Here is an 18932-nt window from a genome sequence, read left to right as displayed (position 1 = left end):
GAGTATTATTAAGCACCGCTTATTTTTTCAGTTTACCAAGTTTTGGTTAATAATTTTACATTTCCGCTCTCGGATTCGGTTTATTTAGGTTAAAATATATCATTTTGACAAAAATCTGCATTAAAATTGGATCTCTATCACTAGTCTCTAAACTAGACAATTACACAGAAAATGATTATTTTGCTTCTACTAGCAAGCAGACCTACTTTGAAAACATAGAGATGACATTAGCGGGATTTTCGGAATGATCAAAAATAGTACCAAAATGTCTACTGTTTTGTTCTATTACTGTGATAGAGAATACATATGCATATATTTTGTTAGAACGTTAATTGGAACATTATAATTTTATGACAATTTTCAAACTTGAGTTCTTTACGGAATCGCAAAACGGAAGATGCACTGGAAAAGAATGGAACCTGCTACCAGAGCAAGTGTGCACAACTACGTACTTGTATAAACTGGGCGACAAATAGCTTCGCCCCAAGAAGCATAGATTTACAACAACAAAAAAAAGATTTTTTTCCCAGAGCACAATTTTCCTTCTAATAATAAATTTTCTAAACAGGAAATAGTATAAATGCATTGTTTGCTGATTTGTTCATCCTATTTCAACGTTGGTTTGGCAGCACGAGGGGCTCGATTGAAAACCTACAGATAAGCACGACCTTTCTCATCCTATCATCGATCGCTGGTTGAAGCTAATCTATCTGTTGCTGTTTCCCCCCGCGCTACGCGTAGAAGGTTAAAGTTAATTAATCAGGCCCGGATCCAGGGATTGCTTCAATATTTCTGTTCGTTTGTGTAGTTAAATGTTTGATTTGTTGTAACCTGTTGTAATGTCTTGTAAATTATTTTGTTAAATGACTCATTCTACCCGCAACAGTTCAACGTCGAAGGTGAGGGTAGCGTTCGGAGGAATCACACCAGGGTGACCGCGACTGCCGTAGGCGTAATCTGGCGAACAGATAAGCTTGGCACGTTGTCCGACTGACATCTAGAATAAAAAAAAAATCGATTACATACAAGTGGTCCACTCGACCCCACATTCCCCTTAGCGACAATCCCAGTTTTACCGGCTAAAACTAAAACAGAAAAAAAAAACAATTTTAAGGTTGACACTAACCTGAGCAACACCTTCGTCCCATCCGCGGATGACCTCACCGCGTCCTACGGTAAAACGGAATGGCTTTCCGCGGGTACGGGACGAATCGAACACGGTTCCGTTATCCAGCGTACCGGTGTAATGCACAACAGCAACTTGACCGGTTTTTGGGAAAGTAGATTCTATTTCGGGGGTGTAAAGAAACCATGTGTGAGTTAAAAACGAGTAACTTTTCTCGCCAGGAAGTCGTCTCCTCCCAATCCCAATTTCGCTGGGAGGTGATTTTCTACTTACGGTCTCCATTAGACATCGGCACAACCTGAACGCCCATTTCGGTGAATAACGTGTTGCTCAACGGTTCTAAATGGGATTAACAGAAAGAAACGAACGGTATTAGACCGTTTTCAGCACTATATTTCAGATTTTCCGCCTGAACAGCAAAACCTTACCTTCGGAAGAAAAGTAAAATGCCGGATCGTCGCGTTTCTTCTTTGTTAATCGATTCACGAGTTGATCGACTACTAGTGGATTCGGACGATTATCGCCACCGGCACAAACTTCGTCTGAAACATTTCAAGAGAAACGACAGTCAAGTAAAAGGCCGCTTACAGAGTGGCGGCGAGAAGCTGAACTGGAGCTGAAACTGACATTAGGATGCGAGAAACCTGCTTACTGCAAACCAAAGGGATGGTGTCAGAATGAAAGCCGAGCGGATCTGCGCCGACCCGAATAGAAATGCACTACAGTATTACAGCATTATTTATTGTTACATTACAACGAAAAACAATGTTATTCTGGAAAATTTACAATGGAAATATAATACCATTTGTTGTTTCTACATCCAATTTCATTGTAAACCTGATTTTTACATGGAAAAAGTGAGGTCGTTAAGGGATGTAACAATGAAAAAGCTGATCTTTTCCCATACATTCTGAAATCAAAAGCATCGATTTACATTGTTTTTCCGTTGTAGATTTTGGAGGCATGAAGGACTGCATTATAAGTACATTGGTGTTACCAGAAAAGTTGTTGTTAACAAATAAAACTGTTGTAAATTCAGCGTTTCTACGATCAATTTCGATATTACTTTCTGCTCGGGGACTGTCTGCATTTACTCTGACATGCTCCATTTGATATGCTGCAAGCAGGTTTCTCGCATATCGCACTATAATGCCAGTACCAGCCCCAGCTCAGCTTCTCGCGGCTACTCTGTAAGCACCCAAAGTCAGACGATAATTGCGAGTTGAATACTTTGATTTATGACTCTACTCTAAATCGTGTGTTCTCAACTGTATTTTGTTTCGGTTAGATACTTTATTTGGAAAGCGAATGTAGGACATTGTGGAATTGTCCGTAAATATAGTAGAACGAGATTTTTAGCCAAGTTTTAACGAAAATCAGATCATGGCTAGGGGCAGATCACTCTAGGAATGTATAACAAATTAGCATCAAATTAATAAAAATGCATTTAATTTCCATTTTTGCATCAACTTTGCACTCCCTCCCAGAAAAGTTTGTTTAACAAACATCCTACGCTGATCCACTTTGTGCGATGTTTTGTTGAATGTAGGGCTAAATTTTTGTAGGGTTTTTACGTCGTTCTATTTTGAATGCATTTAATTTCGCTGATTTTTAAAAATACATCAGAAGTGCTGCCCCTAGGATCATGGTAAGTTTTAGTGTGCAATGACAATTTCACCACTTCCTTAAGTTTGGTAATTTCCCAGATAAAAATTTTCAATAGCATTTACCCTACAAACAATCATTAAACAGTAGATATTATGGTCATGCCTGTTTCACCATAGTTCGACGTAGGATTCTCATAGTAGATTTACAATAAAATTTGTGGTAACAAAAAAATTACTGTGCAGCGAAAACATGATACAGCACATTCACATTCAATTTTTCTGTTCCTTAGAAACAATGATCGGAAAAACAACGTTTTTTATATTAAGATATGTAGCCATCTCCTTTGCTACTGTAAATTGTACATTGAAATTTACTAGAAAAATTTCCACGATCCATGACATGTTACGCTGTTGCTATTTTAGGTTCTGGTTCAGGGTAGGTTTGTTCGATATCGTCATTTTTGTATGGACTTTGTGGGGATTAGTGCAAATCTACTCTGTCTCGGATCCAAATCTTAATTCAGCAATAGCTTTCATACTACTGGCGAGCTAAAATATAAATAACCGATGAAAAATTAACTATTAAGGGCTACCTATATACTGGCGCATAACACTTTGCTGTAATTTTAATAGATATCGTCCGACGTAGGTACAATTTATAAAATTTACCCTCGTGGCTTTATCGTATTATTCGTATTATCAATTTTATCAACTTAACCATTTACTTGCTGATACCATTTTACGCTATTTACAAATATGTGAACGATTTCGTGCTCCGAACAATAAAGACATCCCAAAGAAACTAGCCCTTCTTTTCAAGGAGTTCACCAAAACAGGCGACAAATGCTGTCAATTGCATATATTGCGAATCTTTTCTTAAATCCACATCGTGACATATCAGCCATGCGCCGCCAAGTCGTGCGCCGAATCACGCGCCTATTCACTTTGCATTAGGGCAAGCGAAAAAACGATTCGACGTTTATTTTTGTTTCGTTCGCACTCATGTGTGAAACATATAGCAACAAATCGACGAAATGCTAGTTTATCTCGGGATAGACAATATGTGGAGACACAAAAGTATGACCAATACATCGATCCCAGCAATTTGAGAATCCTTCAAACTGATGCTATAATATGGTGGGTCTAAAAACTCCAAATCTCTAGTTACTCCGGCTGAAGATCAGAAACTTTCTGCAGTTTTATCCGATAGCAAGAAAAACAATTTATTGTTACATCCTGGTTCCGAATAGCACACATAATCTACACTATTATCATTGTATTATTGTTCATATATCAAATATATAGTTCATCTTTAATCGACAATCGTTTATCTAAGAGAACAGTGAATATCAAACAATTTACCTGTTATGGAGAAATAAAAAGATGGAAGCCCACAATGAATCAATAAAAAATAAATTTATAATGATATTATAACTCGTCAAGATCTTCGTTTCGGTTTCCAGAATTTTTTGGTGTAATTTAGGATAATTGAAATAAATTGGGAAACAAATCTGGTTTGTAATTTGTAATATATTGCCAACTGTGTTCAGTGCTATTCATCCGATTCAGTGTTATCATGAAATTGATGTTGAACTAAATAAATGAATGAATTGCCAACTATTGCACACGATAGTTCTCCGCCGTTGGTTACCCTATTGTTGTAATTTTTATAATCAGCTTACTACTGCTAAACGCACGTCTCTCTCTGCTGCCCTTGATCAGTCAACGCAATGCTGTACGTGATACTACCAGTGGCATTATCCTAGCTAGGGATCACCTAGGTTCACATCCAGAAGACATCTGTATGGATATACTTCCTAAATCTCTATCCGAGATACTACGGCTGATGGTGATGGTCGATCCGGAAGCGCAGTGCGGGCAATAAATTTGCTGAGACCATCTTCGTTTGTACCGAGACTTTTTTTAAACGTTTTCGTGTCTCTAAAATGTTATTAACATTTAATGATTCATTAGCAGTTTAATTTTGTTAAACGTGATATTACATATACCGAAAATAATAAGGTTGATGGTTTTTCGTATGACTCGAAGCATGTTCGCACGTTTCTAATGGTGGACAGGGTAGTGAGAGAAATTTTGTTTTTCAAAAGCTGTGATAAAGTTGTATTGGTTGCGTTCTCGTCGTTCCTAAACCTTGTTGCCAGGGATGCCATCATGACAGTTTCTTGCAGCTTCCAGATAAAAAGACAAACCTCTCATTCTGCCAGATTTTTGAATTAGAGAAGTGTTTGCACACACATTTTGGAAATTTGGGGCATATTTTCCCAAATTTATCAAAAATCGATTGATAAATTTCGATAACTTTGAGGTCGCTGTTAAGTGACAGATTTTGCCAGACATTTTTAGATGATCTGCCAGATATTCTCTGAAAAATAGTGGCAACCCTGCGTTACAAATTTGGTATTAAATAAATCTTGTATTGCCTTACTTGTAGTGGGGTTGGAATTGTGTTGATTGCTGAATGTTAAAATATGGAATACGCACTTGATGTTCGCGTCGTATTTTGTATTCTGAACTTGTGACTGTTGTGGTAGTTCAGTGGTTGATGTGAGCTTTCGGTTAAATTGGCCGACTGATTCGCGGTATCCATTCTGATAATAGTCGGATACGATAGTGTACCAAGAAATCTGGATTTATGACTATTTTATGATTTTTTTAAATCTAACTTTAAGGGGCTAGCTGGGAGGGAGAAACAGACACTACGCACGAAGTGTAAATAATAGCACTTGTCAAGAAGCAAGAAAACTTTCGACAGCCAAAATCAATCAAGGTGGGCGACGCATAAATGAGCAAATTTCTTTTTGCGTGTCATTGATGCAAGCGTGTTACCGGCACATGACTTCAATCGTGTGATGGAAAGGATCTTGGGACAGTATAAAATCAGTGAAAGTTTTTTTCCCGGGTGCTTTACATTGATTTGAAGATAAAGTCAGACGACAGTTTGCTTCCAGTACTCGAGTGAAATGGGACAAATTTCGGAACCATGTGTCTAATCTTATACTTTTAAAATAGGATTTTTGTGCCGTTCTTCTCCTTCATTCTACCACGGTTTCCTAAAAAATTGCTTAAACTGAATATTAAAAACCGATACAACATTAAATTCAATCTGAAAAATAGAATTTAATTTTATAAAAATTTAACTAACAGAATCCTTGAATAAGGAAACTCGCCGGTAGAGGCATGTTTATCTGATTTGTGAAATGTTGACCAATGCATAGGTATTTGATAGGTAGATATATATAGGTACGGCTGCAGCCTTGGAACGTAAATATCCATATAATGAAATAAACGAAAAAACGTTTGATATAACATGTTTTCGTTTTTATATTTCCCCTTTATTCACTACTGAAAAATATTGCCATCCTAAATAAAGTACAGAAAACTGTTTCCACCTTTCTTTTTACATCATCAAACAATTTTAACTGTCGAACTGTCAAATTTAGCCAAGGTTATTTTGCAAATAACTTTCGAAGTGTAAGATTTTAACTAATAGATAGAAATGGAATTTTTTCATGATTCTGATCATCAGATTAAGCTGCATGAGCACCCGAACATTAAAAATATTATGTCGATGTCAAACTTCACGTCGAAGTAACTTGCCAATTTTTTTCGAAGCTTTGTTTATATTTATTAGCATGCATCTAAGCCGTTGATGATTTTCATTTTCGCAGTATACTCTCAAAAGAAACTTTAAACTGGAGAACCATCAAATCTGACTAGCAAGGTGTCACTCATTCTAAAATTGTTAAATCAGTCACAAATTTTTAAAACTTTCTTCGCACGATTTACACCATTATTACTTGTCTTTACTATAGATATGAAAATAGCTTTTATGACATGTTTTAAATAGAAAGATGATATAAATTATTTTAAACCAAAAGGTATTTTTGAATTACCAAAAAACGTGCACGTCACAGCATATTTTTTGATTCCATATTCCCATTTCTTGGAGTAGAGAACATTTACAGCGTCGTCACATTTCCATAACTGGTTTTATAACAAGCATAAAATATATTTTAGGCGTAGTTCATTGAGCTTAATATGTAAATATTATTTGAAATTTTCATATAAAATTAGCGTTTATTTTACATTATAGCAAGATCGCAATATTGTCTTAAAACGATGCTCGAAACTTTTGAACGCATCTAAATTCTTATTCATCATTGAATACATAGAAATACAATTTATTTGATTGTGGCAGCACGGATTACCGAAAAATTTATCTGTCTAATTTCAAAATGGCATTAAAATCACAAAAAAACTTTAATAATATTTACTGCTACACCCAATCTAGACAAAAAATTAAGGAAATTCATCGTTCGGAAACATTTTCAAGCAAGCATATGATAACAATACTCTCATTTCCTCGATGAACACTTTTTTGTGGCTCGGAGTGACAGTTTCGTTCTGGCTGGCTATGACATTCACATTTATTGAGTCTGTTTCTCCCTCCCAGGGGGCTAGTAGGCAGAATAGTAGGAGGTAGTAGCTAAATTTATTATATTTTTTCAGCAATGTATGCCCTATCGATACATCCATAATTCAAACTTTGAATTAAATACCTTAACTTTTTGCATTATAGTGTGCCCCACATTCATACGTTCAAATTACTTTTTCAGGATAATATTTTTCTATTCAAACAAGCCGGACCAAATTTGCAGAGTTTGTTTTAAAGCTTAATCCATGATGTTTCTCGAAATTTGTAATCCCAGATGCGTTTCGTTCGTTTATGTTGGCACTTTAAGTGAAAATTGTGGTATTATGTATTAAAGCTGTGAGACAACTTTCACAAAAATTAATTAAAATTAGTTTGCGTTTTTTTGCTATTCGCAAATCTCCCTTAATGCCTTAATTTTGCACTTCAACCGGCGTTCGCCCCCGTCGGCGTTTGCGATTATCGCCACCCCTCAGCGAAATATTTCATCGACGAAACACCCGAGCTGTCAAAATATTTCATCCATCCGTTAGCCAGCACCCCTGATGACGCCATCATTCATTCATCCAGCACAACGTAATATATCCGTCCCGTTTCCATCAATGAATTTCATCCGTCTCCCACAGTTCATCAGCCTTGTGCAACTACGGTCCGTTAGTTTACACACACTTTTCGACCGAATGAGCGTCGAGACGGGACACCATCATCGGAGAAAACGGTTCGTACTTCTCAACACCACACAATCGTTTCGCGGACTTCGACTTGAGTGGACGTAGTTTTGTTTCGGATCCCGCTCAGCGGTGTTTTCTCCATCTCCTGTATTCCTGTACGGTACGGTGTATAGTTGCCTCTCGCTCTAGGTCGCGCATTGCGTGTTCATTAAAATATTTTTCTTTCTGGCTCTTTTTCTCCGTGGATTATTCGATAGAAATTAAATTTAACAAGTTTGTCGCGATAGTTTCAACTGGTGCGTCTCAAAGGTGGTTTATTTCGATCGAAATTTGGCGCTTCGCTGGAAACAAATCCAAGGCGTAAAAGGGCACAACTCCATAAACGGGGTACCAAAAGAAGGAAGAAGAAGAGCCGTAGGAAAAATAATTCGCGGTTCGTGACGCGACTTCAACCGAAAAAAACGCAACCTAAAAGTGGGCTGTACACGGTTGTGTGTGACTTCGGTAATCGACAACAGAGCACGTATCTACCTACAGTACAACCGTGGGTAGAGAGTATCGCTAAAGAAAATATAAAGAATATTGTTTCAATGGTGGCAGGTTGCGACGACAATTTCGTTGCTTTTTGTTTTGTTAGTATGTGGTGAATGTTAGTGCCTTGGTTTCGTTGATAAAATATCTTGGGGTTGAGAGAGGGAGAGCGCATCACAACAAAGCAAATCCCCTGTTGCAACAATGCGGATGGAAAATGATCCTTTCTCGATATGAATGATTATTTTTGAATTGTGGTGAGGGGGTTGTGAATGAAAACAATAACATCAGGGTTTTTACGCTGAAAGTTGTTTATTATTGGTGTTTTCTTCTTTGTTGAAAGTAGTGATGAAATTTGTGGAAAGTGAATGTTAAACGAATTACGAAAAAAAACTTGTGGAAAACCGTGATTTCGGTTTGTTCTGACAGAAGAGTTATAAAGTGACATCCAAAACAGGAATAGCAGAAGGAAGGTAGCGAAGTAGCAGACGAAAAGCGATACAAGAAGATACAAAGAGCAGAGACCAGCAGAAAAGAGTTCCAGCGGAACACCTCAAAAGGTACAGTAAACACAAACCTTTTTTTTCCTGTTCCCACCAATACACAAAGGGTCGAGCGAAGTGAGACTGGATATTTTGTGTGTGCGCTTGTCGATAGTGTTGTTGAGCGTATATGAAACTAACCACTACCCATCGGCGCGAGTGGGGATGAAAAAGTTTCATTCACGGTTGCCTAAAACAAGTTATTCGGGGTGTGATTTCGAACATATTGTAGAGTTCTAATGTTTCTGTCAAATGCGAATATTTTTGGTTAAGGTGGCTTTGTCAATATACCAAATAGTTAAGTAATTGATAGCCTGATTAGTCGAAGTTAATTGCCACTCCCCTTTTACCTATTTTTAGCTTTCTTATAAAATTCAACTTCAACATTGAAAGATTCTTCTTTTAAAAAACCTTCAAATCACAGGCAGCAGGTATGCCAAATCTCGCGCCATCCCTTATCTTTCGGGGTCGGTTCCAAACTGACAAGCTGCTAGTGCACAAACTACATTTTTGCTTTGTTCAGTTTGATAAGTGTGGCTCCCATATCTGAGATGTTTAATATGAGAGGGAAATACGGATTGTTTGGACTGAGTGTGATGGATGGTAACTTATGTTTCTTGTTATCAGACAACGATTAAACCTTATCTGATTAAACGGGAATTTCAAAGGGTTAGGGATAGACACAAACATTGTTTATTGAGATGATGCGGGTCTGTGGCCTTCGACTGACGTGGGCCATTCTCTTTGGTCGGGATATTTTCATGAATGATTGGTGGATGTGTGCTCTTACTTGCACGTAAAATGGGCATTCTGTTCGAGATTGGTTCGTTTGGAGGATCAACGCATTTTAGGCTGATAAAACGGGGACATTGACAACATCGGGAACTTTTTTTTTAATTAAAGCGGTTACAATATTCTTGAGTCCCTAAATAGAACCTTATAACTTTCTCTGATTATTATGTATGAATCTTCCTTAAAGGGGGTCTCAACAAAATTGAAACAAATGGATTCCTCAAGAGAGAATTTACTCTGATTTGACTTGATTCGGCCAGTAGAGCCCGTCAAGCGGATTTTCATTTGAGAGCGACAAAATCGAGGGCTGATAAAATCGAGCGCGTGGAGACATTTTTGCGACTTAAAAACATTTGATTGTTCGCCCCCTGCATCATGGGTGGTCATTCACTCGTCGTTTACGTCAATGCCATGATCGTCAAATCTTTCTGGATACATTCGATCTAATGTTATTGCCTGTCTCTTGCACTTGCATGGGTAAGCCCGCCATCGTCGATATAATCTTCCTCGTGGATTGGGCTGGCTGTTGCTGGACGCTACTTTTGCAATTATCATCATGATCTAATTTGTAAAATATTTTTATTAAATAGTATTGAATGCTATTTTTAGTATTAGTTTGGTTGACAAGTGTCGGCTGGGTGCTATCAGCCTTCTAAAATTTTAAAAGCGGAATGAAAGGGTACCAACGGACGGGCTTCCAAATCCGTACCGTAAAAATTTATGCCCCAATCCAAGGTGTGACGCGAACTGTGCCGTGGGATAAATGGCCGGAGGGGGGGGGGGCGAGCTTTAACACTTTGAACCTACGTAAAACTAGGACTGTGAATTAAAGTGACGATAAACACCAAGCCAAGTTGGCTTTCTTTCCCCAGCTATTCGCGGGAACAAAACGGACTAAGGACACTGTAAACATGAGTTTAGAAGAGATTTTCGGCGATGGAGGGCGAAGAGAAAAAAGGAGTACGCGGAAAACAAGCTTGAAGTGCTGCTGAATAGCAGCTCGTTGGAGGATGTTAGACAAAGATACTACTAAGTAGCTGCAGGATGCCACAACTGCGATAAAGCACTGGGAAGGCGCTTCATTGGACGCCATTAAAGCGTCGCAAATTCCAAAACAAGCGCTTTACATCGGGTATCTCCCCGACAGCATCGACAGGTCCGATGGGAACAACCTCCGCCTAGTGCAGAATCAGAACAATTTCTACACAGAACAGTAGAAAATCGCAAATAGAAGCACGTTCCCCAAAGAGTTACGGCTCCTGTTGGCGGTAGATGAGGCTTCAGTGCAGCTGATAACCTTCTAACATAAGCAGACGAACAACTTACTCGGGAAGACAAGAATACTTCAGTTGAAGGGTGCCCCGGTCTTCACCGAACGTGGATATTCTAGGCAAGCATTTACTGAAAAGTTCCTGTGGGTAACCCAACACTTCACGCGACTTCTGATCATAGCAAGCTTGCAGCAACGGTAACGAGTGCAGCCTGTCTCAAGGGCCATATACAAGCACCCTACCATATGCGGCTTACACGAACTTACTCGCAAGGATAGGATCGAAAACCCCCTGTAGACGAAGGTGTGCAAACGGCAAGAACCAAATCGAATACTGGACCAAGGAAGGCCACTAAAACGTCGAGTAGCACACAGTATGTGACTAACCATCGGCAAAATAAAGAGGATGAAGTATTGGCCTTGAAAATAGACGGTAGAAAACACCAAAACAATGAGCAGCATTCGCTGCATCCAAGTCAACCTTCATCACGCAAAAGGTTCCTCAAGCGTCCTTATCCGGTGGTTAACCAAAGAGCGTCTAGTCACCGCTCTTCTACTAGAGCCGTGCGCAAATAAACAAAATATTTGGCTTGGATTCCTTAGCTCACAAGTCACTATATTGTAAAGACCAGTCAACTCTAAGAGCTGCAATTTTGAAGATGATCGGTCCTCTACGGATGTTGCTTGAACGTTCTGAGAAACTTCCCAATGCATACCAGAAAATCAGCGCCACCGAAAGTGAATCGTCTATAGGGCTTCATCATCTTCGGGATGGTAGCACAACAATTAACCGATCATTTCAAATCTACAAGTCTCACCGCTCGTTTAGTGAATCCGATGCTGATACACGAACTCACAGAAAAACTGCCAGCAGGAACACAGCTGCACTTGGTGGAATATCGAAGGAAGAACAAAATCTTTACGGCGCTTATTCTATCCCACTTCCTGTCCAACATAGTAAAGGGCGCAAGCGAGGTGGCGTCGTAGCAAGAACTAGTCCGGTTCATAAAGCAAGTTTTGTGAGAGGAAAAATCAAATCAAGAGATCCTTGCACGCTCATAACACTGGGTACTGACGACGAATCTCTCCTTTCGTCAACGCAGTATCTGTAGAACATACCGTGTCTTCGACGAACGAAGTTGCAGCTATGCGCGACCCTTATGGGATAAACTAAAGTCCAACGCTGTCACTTTCAACCACCTGTTTTAGGTTGTTCTGCAAAACGAATCTTGGGCTAATTGACATAGGTGATGGAACTGGATAAAAGCGATATCGCAGAATAGAAGTCAAAGTCCACCGGCGAAGGAAAAAAGCCGTGTCGGATTTGTGACAAAATCAACCGCAGAATAAGAATCTGCGAAGCGTTCCGTTGATTTCGCCTAACCGACCATTGAGATGCAGTCCGAAGGTGGCAGTGCCTTGCTAGGTGTACCTGAACGAACAAGGAAATGCTCGATGTAAACTGAACAAACACGGAAACGCTCCATTCTGCCGTTTCCCTTATCAGTTCAAATTTAAATATTCACGCCGTCGAAACGAGAACTTCCGTCATCTTCCGCATGATGCCTGTGATGCTGTACAATAGAAATTGCACCGTGGACACGATCGCGTTCCTGAATGAAGGATCATCGTATACGCTGATGGAGAAATCGCGTGAAACACCAGCATTTTTACGACTCGAGCAAGGCTCAAAGAGTAAACGGGGATCGAAGCACCGTTTTCCACTGAAAGGAATTCACACGATGAAAAGTTATAAAGCTTCAACAACAGACGCTACAAAACATTTACGCTCATGTCTGTGATCTACCAGTTGCCGAATACCAACAAGCAGCTCCCCAAATTCTGGTTGGGCTGAAGCCGCATACGCTTGCATGCGCCAATCCATTCATGAATAGATCAACCAGCAGAACCGATAGCGGTTTGGTCTACGCATGGCTGGATCGTCTACGGACCGACGGGCATACACCACTCGGTCGTGGGATTAGTCGGACACCACGAATGGAGCATCGTGTCTAATCACGAACTTTGTGATCTCCTGAAGAATCACTATTCGATGGAGGAGTCAGGGATCTGCTCGAATCGGAAGCAGGCAGAGGAACGAAAGAGATCTTAAGACCACAACTGTGAGGATAGGCGCTTGTTTCGTCTGCTGTGAAAGAAGGATGTCTAATCTATCCATAGTTCATGAAATCATTGCCGAGAATCTAGTGAAGGAATACGTGCATGAAGCTACGTAGATGGAATTGAATGCATTCGAGAGTAATAAGCTTTGGTACATCCCGTTGAACATGGTGTATAATCCGAGGAAGTAGACGCATCGTCTGGTGTGGGATGCCCGACCAGAAGTCAAAAGAGGCTCGTTGAACTCAAAGCCGCTGAAGAGTCCAGATATGTTAACTGCAGTACCGGTGATTGTTGGTAGATTCCGTGAGCGAGTCTGATTCGGTGCAGATATAAAAGAGAGGTATCACCAGGTAGGATAAAGCACGATTCAAACGATACATCAGCTTCCGTCAACATCAACGAAACGTCACCGTCCTGTTCCTGTGTATTTCCGAAGCGGTTCAAGAGGTCTGCGTGATGGACGTAGCGACCTTCGTTTTTGCCAGTCCACCATGCTTACCGCAAGGGAGCACTTTCCGGAAGCAAACGTTAAAGTCCACTACATCTACTATTTCTACATCGCAAATAGCCTCGATAAAGCAGTAGGGTGGGCGCTTGCTACGTACATTGCAAAGGCAGATTCGAACTGCGAAACGGGGTGTCAGGCCATGGGAAAGCAGCAAACAGACCAGTGCGTACGTTTCAGTGACGACAAGGAAACGGGTCTTCGTATCGTAGGAACTAGGTACCATCTGGAGCCCTGCCAGTAACGAGTTTTCGTTTTTCTTCAAACGGAGCATTTATCTTGCGCCGTTTATATCAGGCAAGCGACTGCCAACAAAACCAACCGCGATGAGCTGCGCCATGAATTGCTTCCATCTTCTAGGACTGCTGTCTGTTTTCACATTTTACATGACCAGCGAATCGCTGGAGAGAGTGCTGAGAAATGGGATCAGTGGATTGCAAAAGCTTCCGAAAGTTGAAAATATCCACATTCCTTGGTATTACTTCCGAGGTCGGCATTCCTGGGATTTCAGCAGTGTTCAACTTCACATCTTTGTCAATGCAAGCGCAGGCGCATACGGAGAAGGTTGACGGTCTGATGTATTCGTTGGTGATGGCAAGACCGAAAGCTGCACCAATGAAGTATCTCTCGATCCTTCGCTTGAAGCTGCGAGCAGCAGTGTTACGAGCCAGAGTAGCAAGTTCCGTCGTCCAAATGCTATCCTTTGAGGTGAAACAGCAGTAGTTCTGGAGTGATTCAAAAACTGTGCTATCGTGGATTCATTCGGAGCATCGACGGTACAAGCTATTCGTTGACTTCCGGATCGGAGAAATCCTCAGCCTTACAAAGCTGAGAGAGTGGCGATGGGCGATAATTCTGAACAAGCTCAACGTACCTGATGGTATGATGAAGTGGAACGAAAAGCTCTTCAGGTGCTTTTATTGTCTATGGTCTCGAGGCCAGGGGCTCTGAAGATCGAAGTGATTTCGACAGCCGTGAAAGTAAAGAGCTACATAAAGGGGGATATACCAGCACCGACGTTGTCGTTGATTTTAGAGGAGTTCCATTCAGCGGAGACGTATCTCTAAAGATTATAGCAAACAAATTTCCTGGCTACAAAGTCTAAAGGTGCTGAAGAAGAACCGAGAGCTGCCATGCGAAGAGCAGTATCAGCTAGATAACGATAACGATACAGTATGATCCTTTGTGGACGAACAGAATGTGCGACTCCAGGCACAAAAGTAATATTTTGCCTTCATTAAACCTAACTTAAGGCCTCTGATATAGCAGCCCGTCGCCTTTGGCAGCATCGGTTAAAACCAATTCCTGCTGACATATTGTAACTCTTATCCCATGATTGATATGTTAATTGAGAGTCTGCAAAAACCATTTGTTTGTTTTTCCTTTCTTCAACCATGAGCTGTTTTTCTCAATTTTCGCAAAACTGATTGCTGCCTTTGACCGGCTTATTTACAGCTAAACTCCAACGAAGCGTTGGAGAGGTCAGAAAAGTGTCCAGCCGAAGGTGACTAAGAGTTTAGACCGAATGGAGCATAGGGTCCAAGGCAATGAAGCCGAATGTTTAACAAAGAGGTTCAAGTTTATCCTGTGGAGCTTCCAGAACATCTCGTATTGAGATAAATTTACGTAGCTCGATTAGTCGAATCTCTTACTTTTTTGATTGCCTGGAAAATAAGTGTTAAATCAGATATCTTCCATTTAATTCCACTATATTGTACATATATTCCACAGGTAGAGGTTTCGCCAAAGCATTGGGAAAAGTGTGTCGTTAACATTATCTGTTGAATGTATTGCTTGTGGCACTAAAAACTGGATTCTAACCGCAATGCGCACTTACTATTTTTCTAGTAAATTCTTATCATAGATGGGTTAGCTCGACTGGTCTGTCTATGAAAGTACCATCTCTATCACTTGAAGTACATGTGTTTTGACAGCTCGCAGTTTTCAGTAGCAGTTTTATCACTCGCACTTCGAAAGTGCGGAGTCCAGGTTGGTGGAAAGTGCGCAATACTTACATCGATTTCCACACTGCTGAAGTGCATGCGATGAAGTCAGTGTGATGCGGCCTTACCGTATAACCGAGACCAAGGCTCCGACACGACGTAAAGCTGCTGATAATCCGCCGGGTGAGGTGGCCGCCGACCTGCCGACGGAAGCAGTGGCCCTTCGCAAGCAAACCTGTGACCCACTCGTTTACCCGGATTACTCTAACAGAGGGGTACGAATTATTTCAAGTCCGACGGAGCAATATCGGACAGCACTCGATTTGAAGCTTAGCCTCATTATGCTTCCTTTTTAATCATTTATTCCATTACGTCAGTAAATATGTAGCGAGAACGATGACTTAAATATTCCAATCACTATTATTCTAAGTTTAAAAAAATCTTTCAAGCGAATGACCTTCGGCCTTACGGGTTAATGACCCAGTATCGTCAGAAAACGTTCGTCAGCCCGATAATGACCCATTCGGCCTAATGACCCATTCGACCTAATGACTTATTTGGCCTAATGACCCATTGGACCTAATGACCCATTCGGCCTAATGACTGTTTTGACCTAATGGCTCAATCGGCCTAATGACCTATTCGACCTAATGACCCGTTCGGCCTAATGACCCATTCGGCTTAATGATCCATTCGACCGAATGACCTATTCGGCCTAATGACCAATTCGGCCCAATGACTCATTCGACCTAATGACCCATTTGGCCTAATGACCCATTCGGTCTAGTGACACATTTGGCCCAACTGCATTCGGTCTAACGGCTTCCGGTCTAATGACCCAGTACTAGCAAAAACGTGTATTTGGTGCAAAGTAAAGACGTACAAGCTGAAGAATCCTGGAATGGATCACGCCGAACCCGCCGCCGTTTAGCTATACCGGCGTAGACTTTTTGTTGACCATTTAGTAAACCGGTCCCCTGTTTAACAATGACAGCCGTAGACCTTGAGGTCTCTCATAGCCTAATTCAAGCGTGTTCATTGTCATACTCCGTTTAGTGTGTCGCAGAGGCAAACCGCTGGAGTTTTTTTTTCAGACATCGGAACGAATTTCCAAACAGCCATCAAAGGGGTCGTGAGACAAATCGAAGCCGAAGTCCTCAGACTCCAGAGCCCGATGGAATTTCAGTTTGCCCAGTGCAGCAGAGCTTGCGAGAGACTGGTGCTCAATACAGTATTGCAGACTACAGTCGCAGAAAAGAGGGATTTGATCTATCCTCACCCCCTGACTTACAGATCGCTGTAGCTAGAACTGGAAGAAGCACTGACACCGAATCATTTCTAGGTTGTCCTGTAAAACGAATCCTTCAACTAACGTATTGAATGATATCAGTATTAAATGGCGCAGTTGATGAAACTGGATAAATGCAACTTCTGTAAGCCTAAGCTCCATTTTCACTTTCCGAAATATTTCACCTCACGAAGACTTGGTTGTACTACAAAATTTGAAATCAATGACCGCGGTTTTGTGTCGGACCAGCGCTTTTTCGACGCCTTTACCCATGACGGCAAGAATGAACATAATGTTTCCTTTGCTCATGATATAATACACACTAAATCGATTGGTTTTGCTAGTTGAACATGTTCTGTTGCTAGTATAATGAACATGCTCTAACCAAGCGAACAACTGACAACAAAACATGAAAGAACACAACACACCTAATAAAACCGCTTTAAATGGTTAATGTAAAAGTACTCTGACTCGATATAGATAATGGTATGATAACCGAACTGGGGCTGTTCGCTGTAAAATTCGGTTAAAAAAACGTTCAACAAAAAATAGTGATTTTTCAGCCGATTTTTTAGTCTTGAATGTAACGATGTGCGCATATTCCTGAGCACAGATTATTGGTTTTTATCTGGTTTTTGTACTTGAGATTCATTCCCAATCAAATATTAAAAAAAAACATAATTTTGATAGATTTTTGTTCTTATCTCCTGATCGGGTTCTTCTCGACTTTTTTGTGGAATCAGGAATCAGAATATATTGGCTCAAATGGCACGTTCCCCGTACATAGTCGGGGATTTGTGCCTTGCCGTGTGTTTTCATCATTTCCTGAGCGGAAGGAAAGGACAAGGAGGTGTGGGGAAGTAGACTTGGAAGGGTGGGAAAAATAACAGCACAAAACAAAAAATAAACAACAGGTAAGTTAAACTCACAAGTAGTTCAACTTGCCTGCGAATAAGCCTAAAGCTCTTTACCACATTGGATAAGAAACTTTAGTATGTCTCTGAGTTTCAGTCGACCAAACATGGTTTCGTCTATATAAGGACGGCTGAAGACTCGTAATCGCAATTGCGCTAGCGCTGGGCAGTTGCATATCAGATGATATGAGGTTCCGTAGTCGGATTCACAAAGATCACATGAAAAAGACTCAGCGCGCTGAATAGTTGCCATGTGATAATTGAGTTTGCAGTGGCCGGTTAAAGCCCTGGTCAGCATGCCGCAGTGGAGCTTCGAAAAATGTAAGAGATTTTTCGAAACCACTGGGCATGGTTGTTCTAGAAACGCCTTTGTTTGGCGACACGTTTGTAGATTTCTCCAATAATTGCGGTGCTCGGACGAAGCCCAGGACCGTATTTTTTCCCTTATCCAACTTGTCGAAATTGGCAGCGCGGGCTCAGGACCAACGAAGTCAATCGCTGAACCTGCCCTGGCCAATTCGTCAGCCCATTCATTTCCAGTAATACCGCAATGTCCGGGCACCCAGACAAGGTAGATAGTGTTGACAATGCTTAGTTCTTCGATTTGGGTTCGGCACGCGATCACTAGCTTGGACCGGGATTTGTCTGAGCTAAGGGCCTTGATTGCAGCCTGACTATCGGAGCAGAAGTTTATAACTCTGCCGGACAAACTCAGTTGAAGGGCCGATTGCACCCCGCACATAATCGCAAAGATTTCTGCTTGGAATACAGTACAGTATCTACCTAGTGAGTGAGATTGTTCCAGTCTCATTTCACGACAGTAGACACCAGCACCAGCACGTCCCTCCATCAGAGAACCGTCAGTGTAACAAACCACTTGCGTTTGTTGTTGTCTTTCCATAAAGCCAGACAACCACTCCTCTCGAGAGGGAATCTTAACATGGAATGTCCTGTAAGGAAAACTACAAGTGAGTGTAATATCGCTGGGAGCAAGAATATCTTCACCCCATGTAACCATTTGTGACCACAATCGTGTATGACTGGTAGCAAGATCAACATGATTGCTGTTCCAAAGCCCAGTAACCTGCAGTCTGTATGCACATGATAGTGCTTCTTGTTTTAAGTGTATGTGTAATGGTTTGATATTTAGAAGTGCCTCAAGAGCA

The 18932-nt window shown here is 40.9% G+C and overlaps 2 protein-coding genes across 9 annotated transcripts in view; one reads left to right on the top strand and one right to left on the bottom strand.

Annotated features, from left to right (window-relative positions):
* Nucleotides 1-270: 270 nt before the first annotated feature.
* Nucleotides 271-1674, bottom strand: LOC131691676 (peptidyl-prolyl cis-trans isomerase Fkbp12). The gene is made up of 4 exons (XM_058978250.1): nt 1555-1674; nt 1400-1465; nt 1127-1287; nt 271-997 (listed from the first exon to the last, which is right to left on the bottom strand). Exons 2-4 carry the CDS (start codon nt 1434-1436, stop codon nt 869-871), a joined length of 327 nt encoding a protein of 108 aa, XP_058834233.1. The 5' UTR covers nt 1437-1465; nt 1555-1674; the 3' UTR covers nt 271-868.
* A 6212-nt stretch (nt 1675-7886) lies between these two features.
* Nucleotides 7887-18932, top strand: part of LOC131687223 (protein 4.1 homolog) — a 140029-nt gene continuing 128983 nt past the window's right edge. For 3 of the 8 annotated variants that reach the window (XM_058971287.1, XM_058971288.1, XM_058971279.1), the window contains exons 1-2: nt 7888-8017; nt 8735-8948. The gene's annotated coding sequence lies outside the window, so the exon portion shown is untranslated. Of the gene's footprint in view, nt 8047-8138; nt 8362-8731; nt 8949-18932 lie in introns of those variants that run through there. The other 5 variants (XM_058971289.1, XM_058971280.1, XM_058971282.1 and 2 more) reach the window with 5 other exon arrangements.

This window comes from Topomyia yanbarensis, chromosome 3 (assembly GCF_030247195.1).
Source record: "Topomyia yanbarensis strain Yona2022 chromosome 3, ASM3024719v1, whole genome shotgun sequence".
Lineage (NCBI taxonomy): Eukaryota > Metazoa > Arthropoda > Insecta > Diptera > Culicidae > Topomyia > Topomyia yanbarensis.
This window is presented reverse-complemented; position numbering and strand designations above follow the sequence as displayed.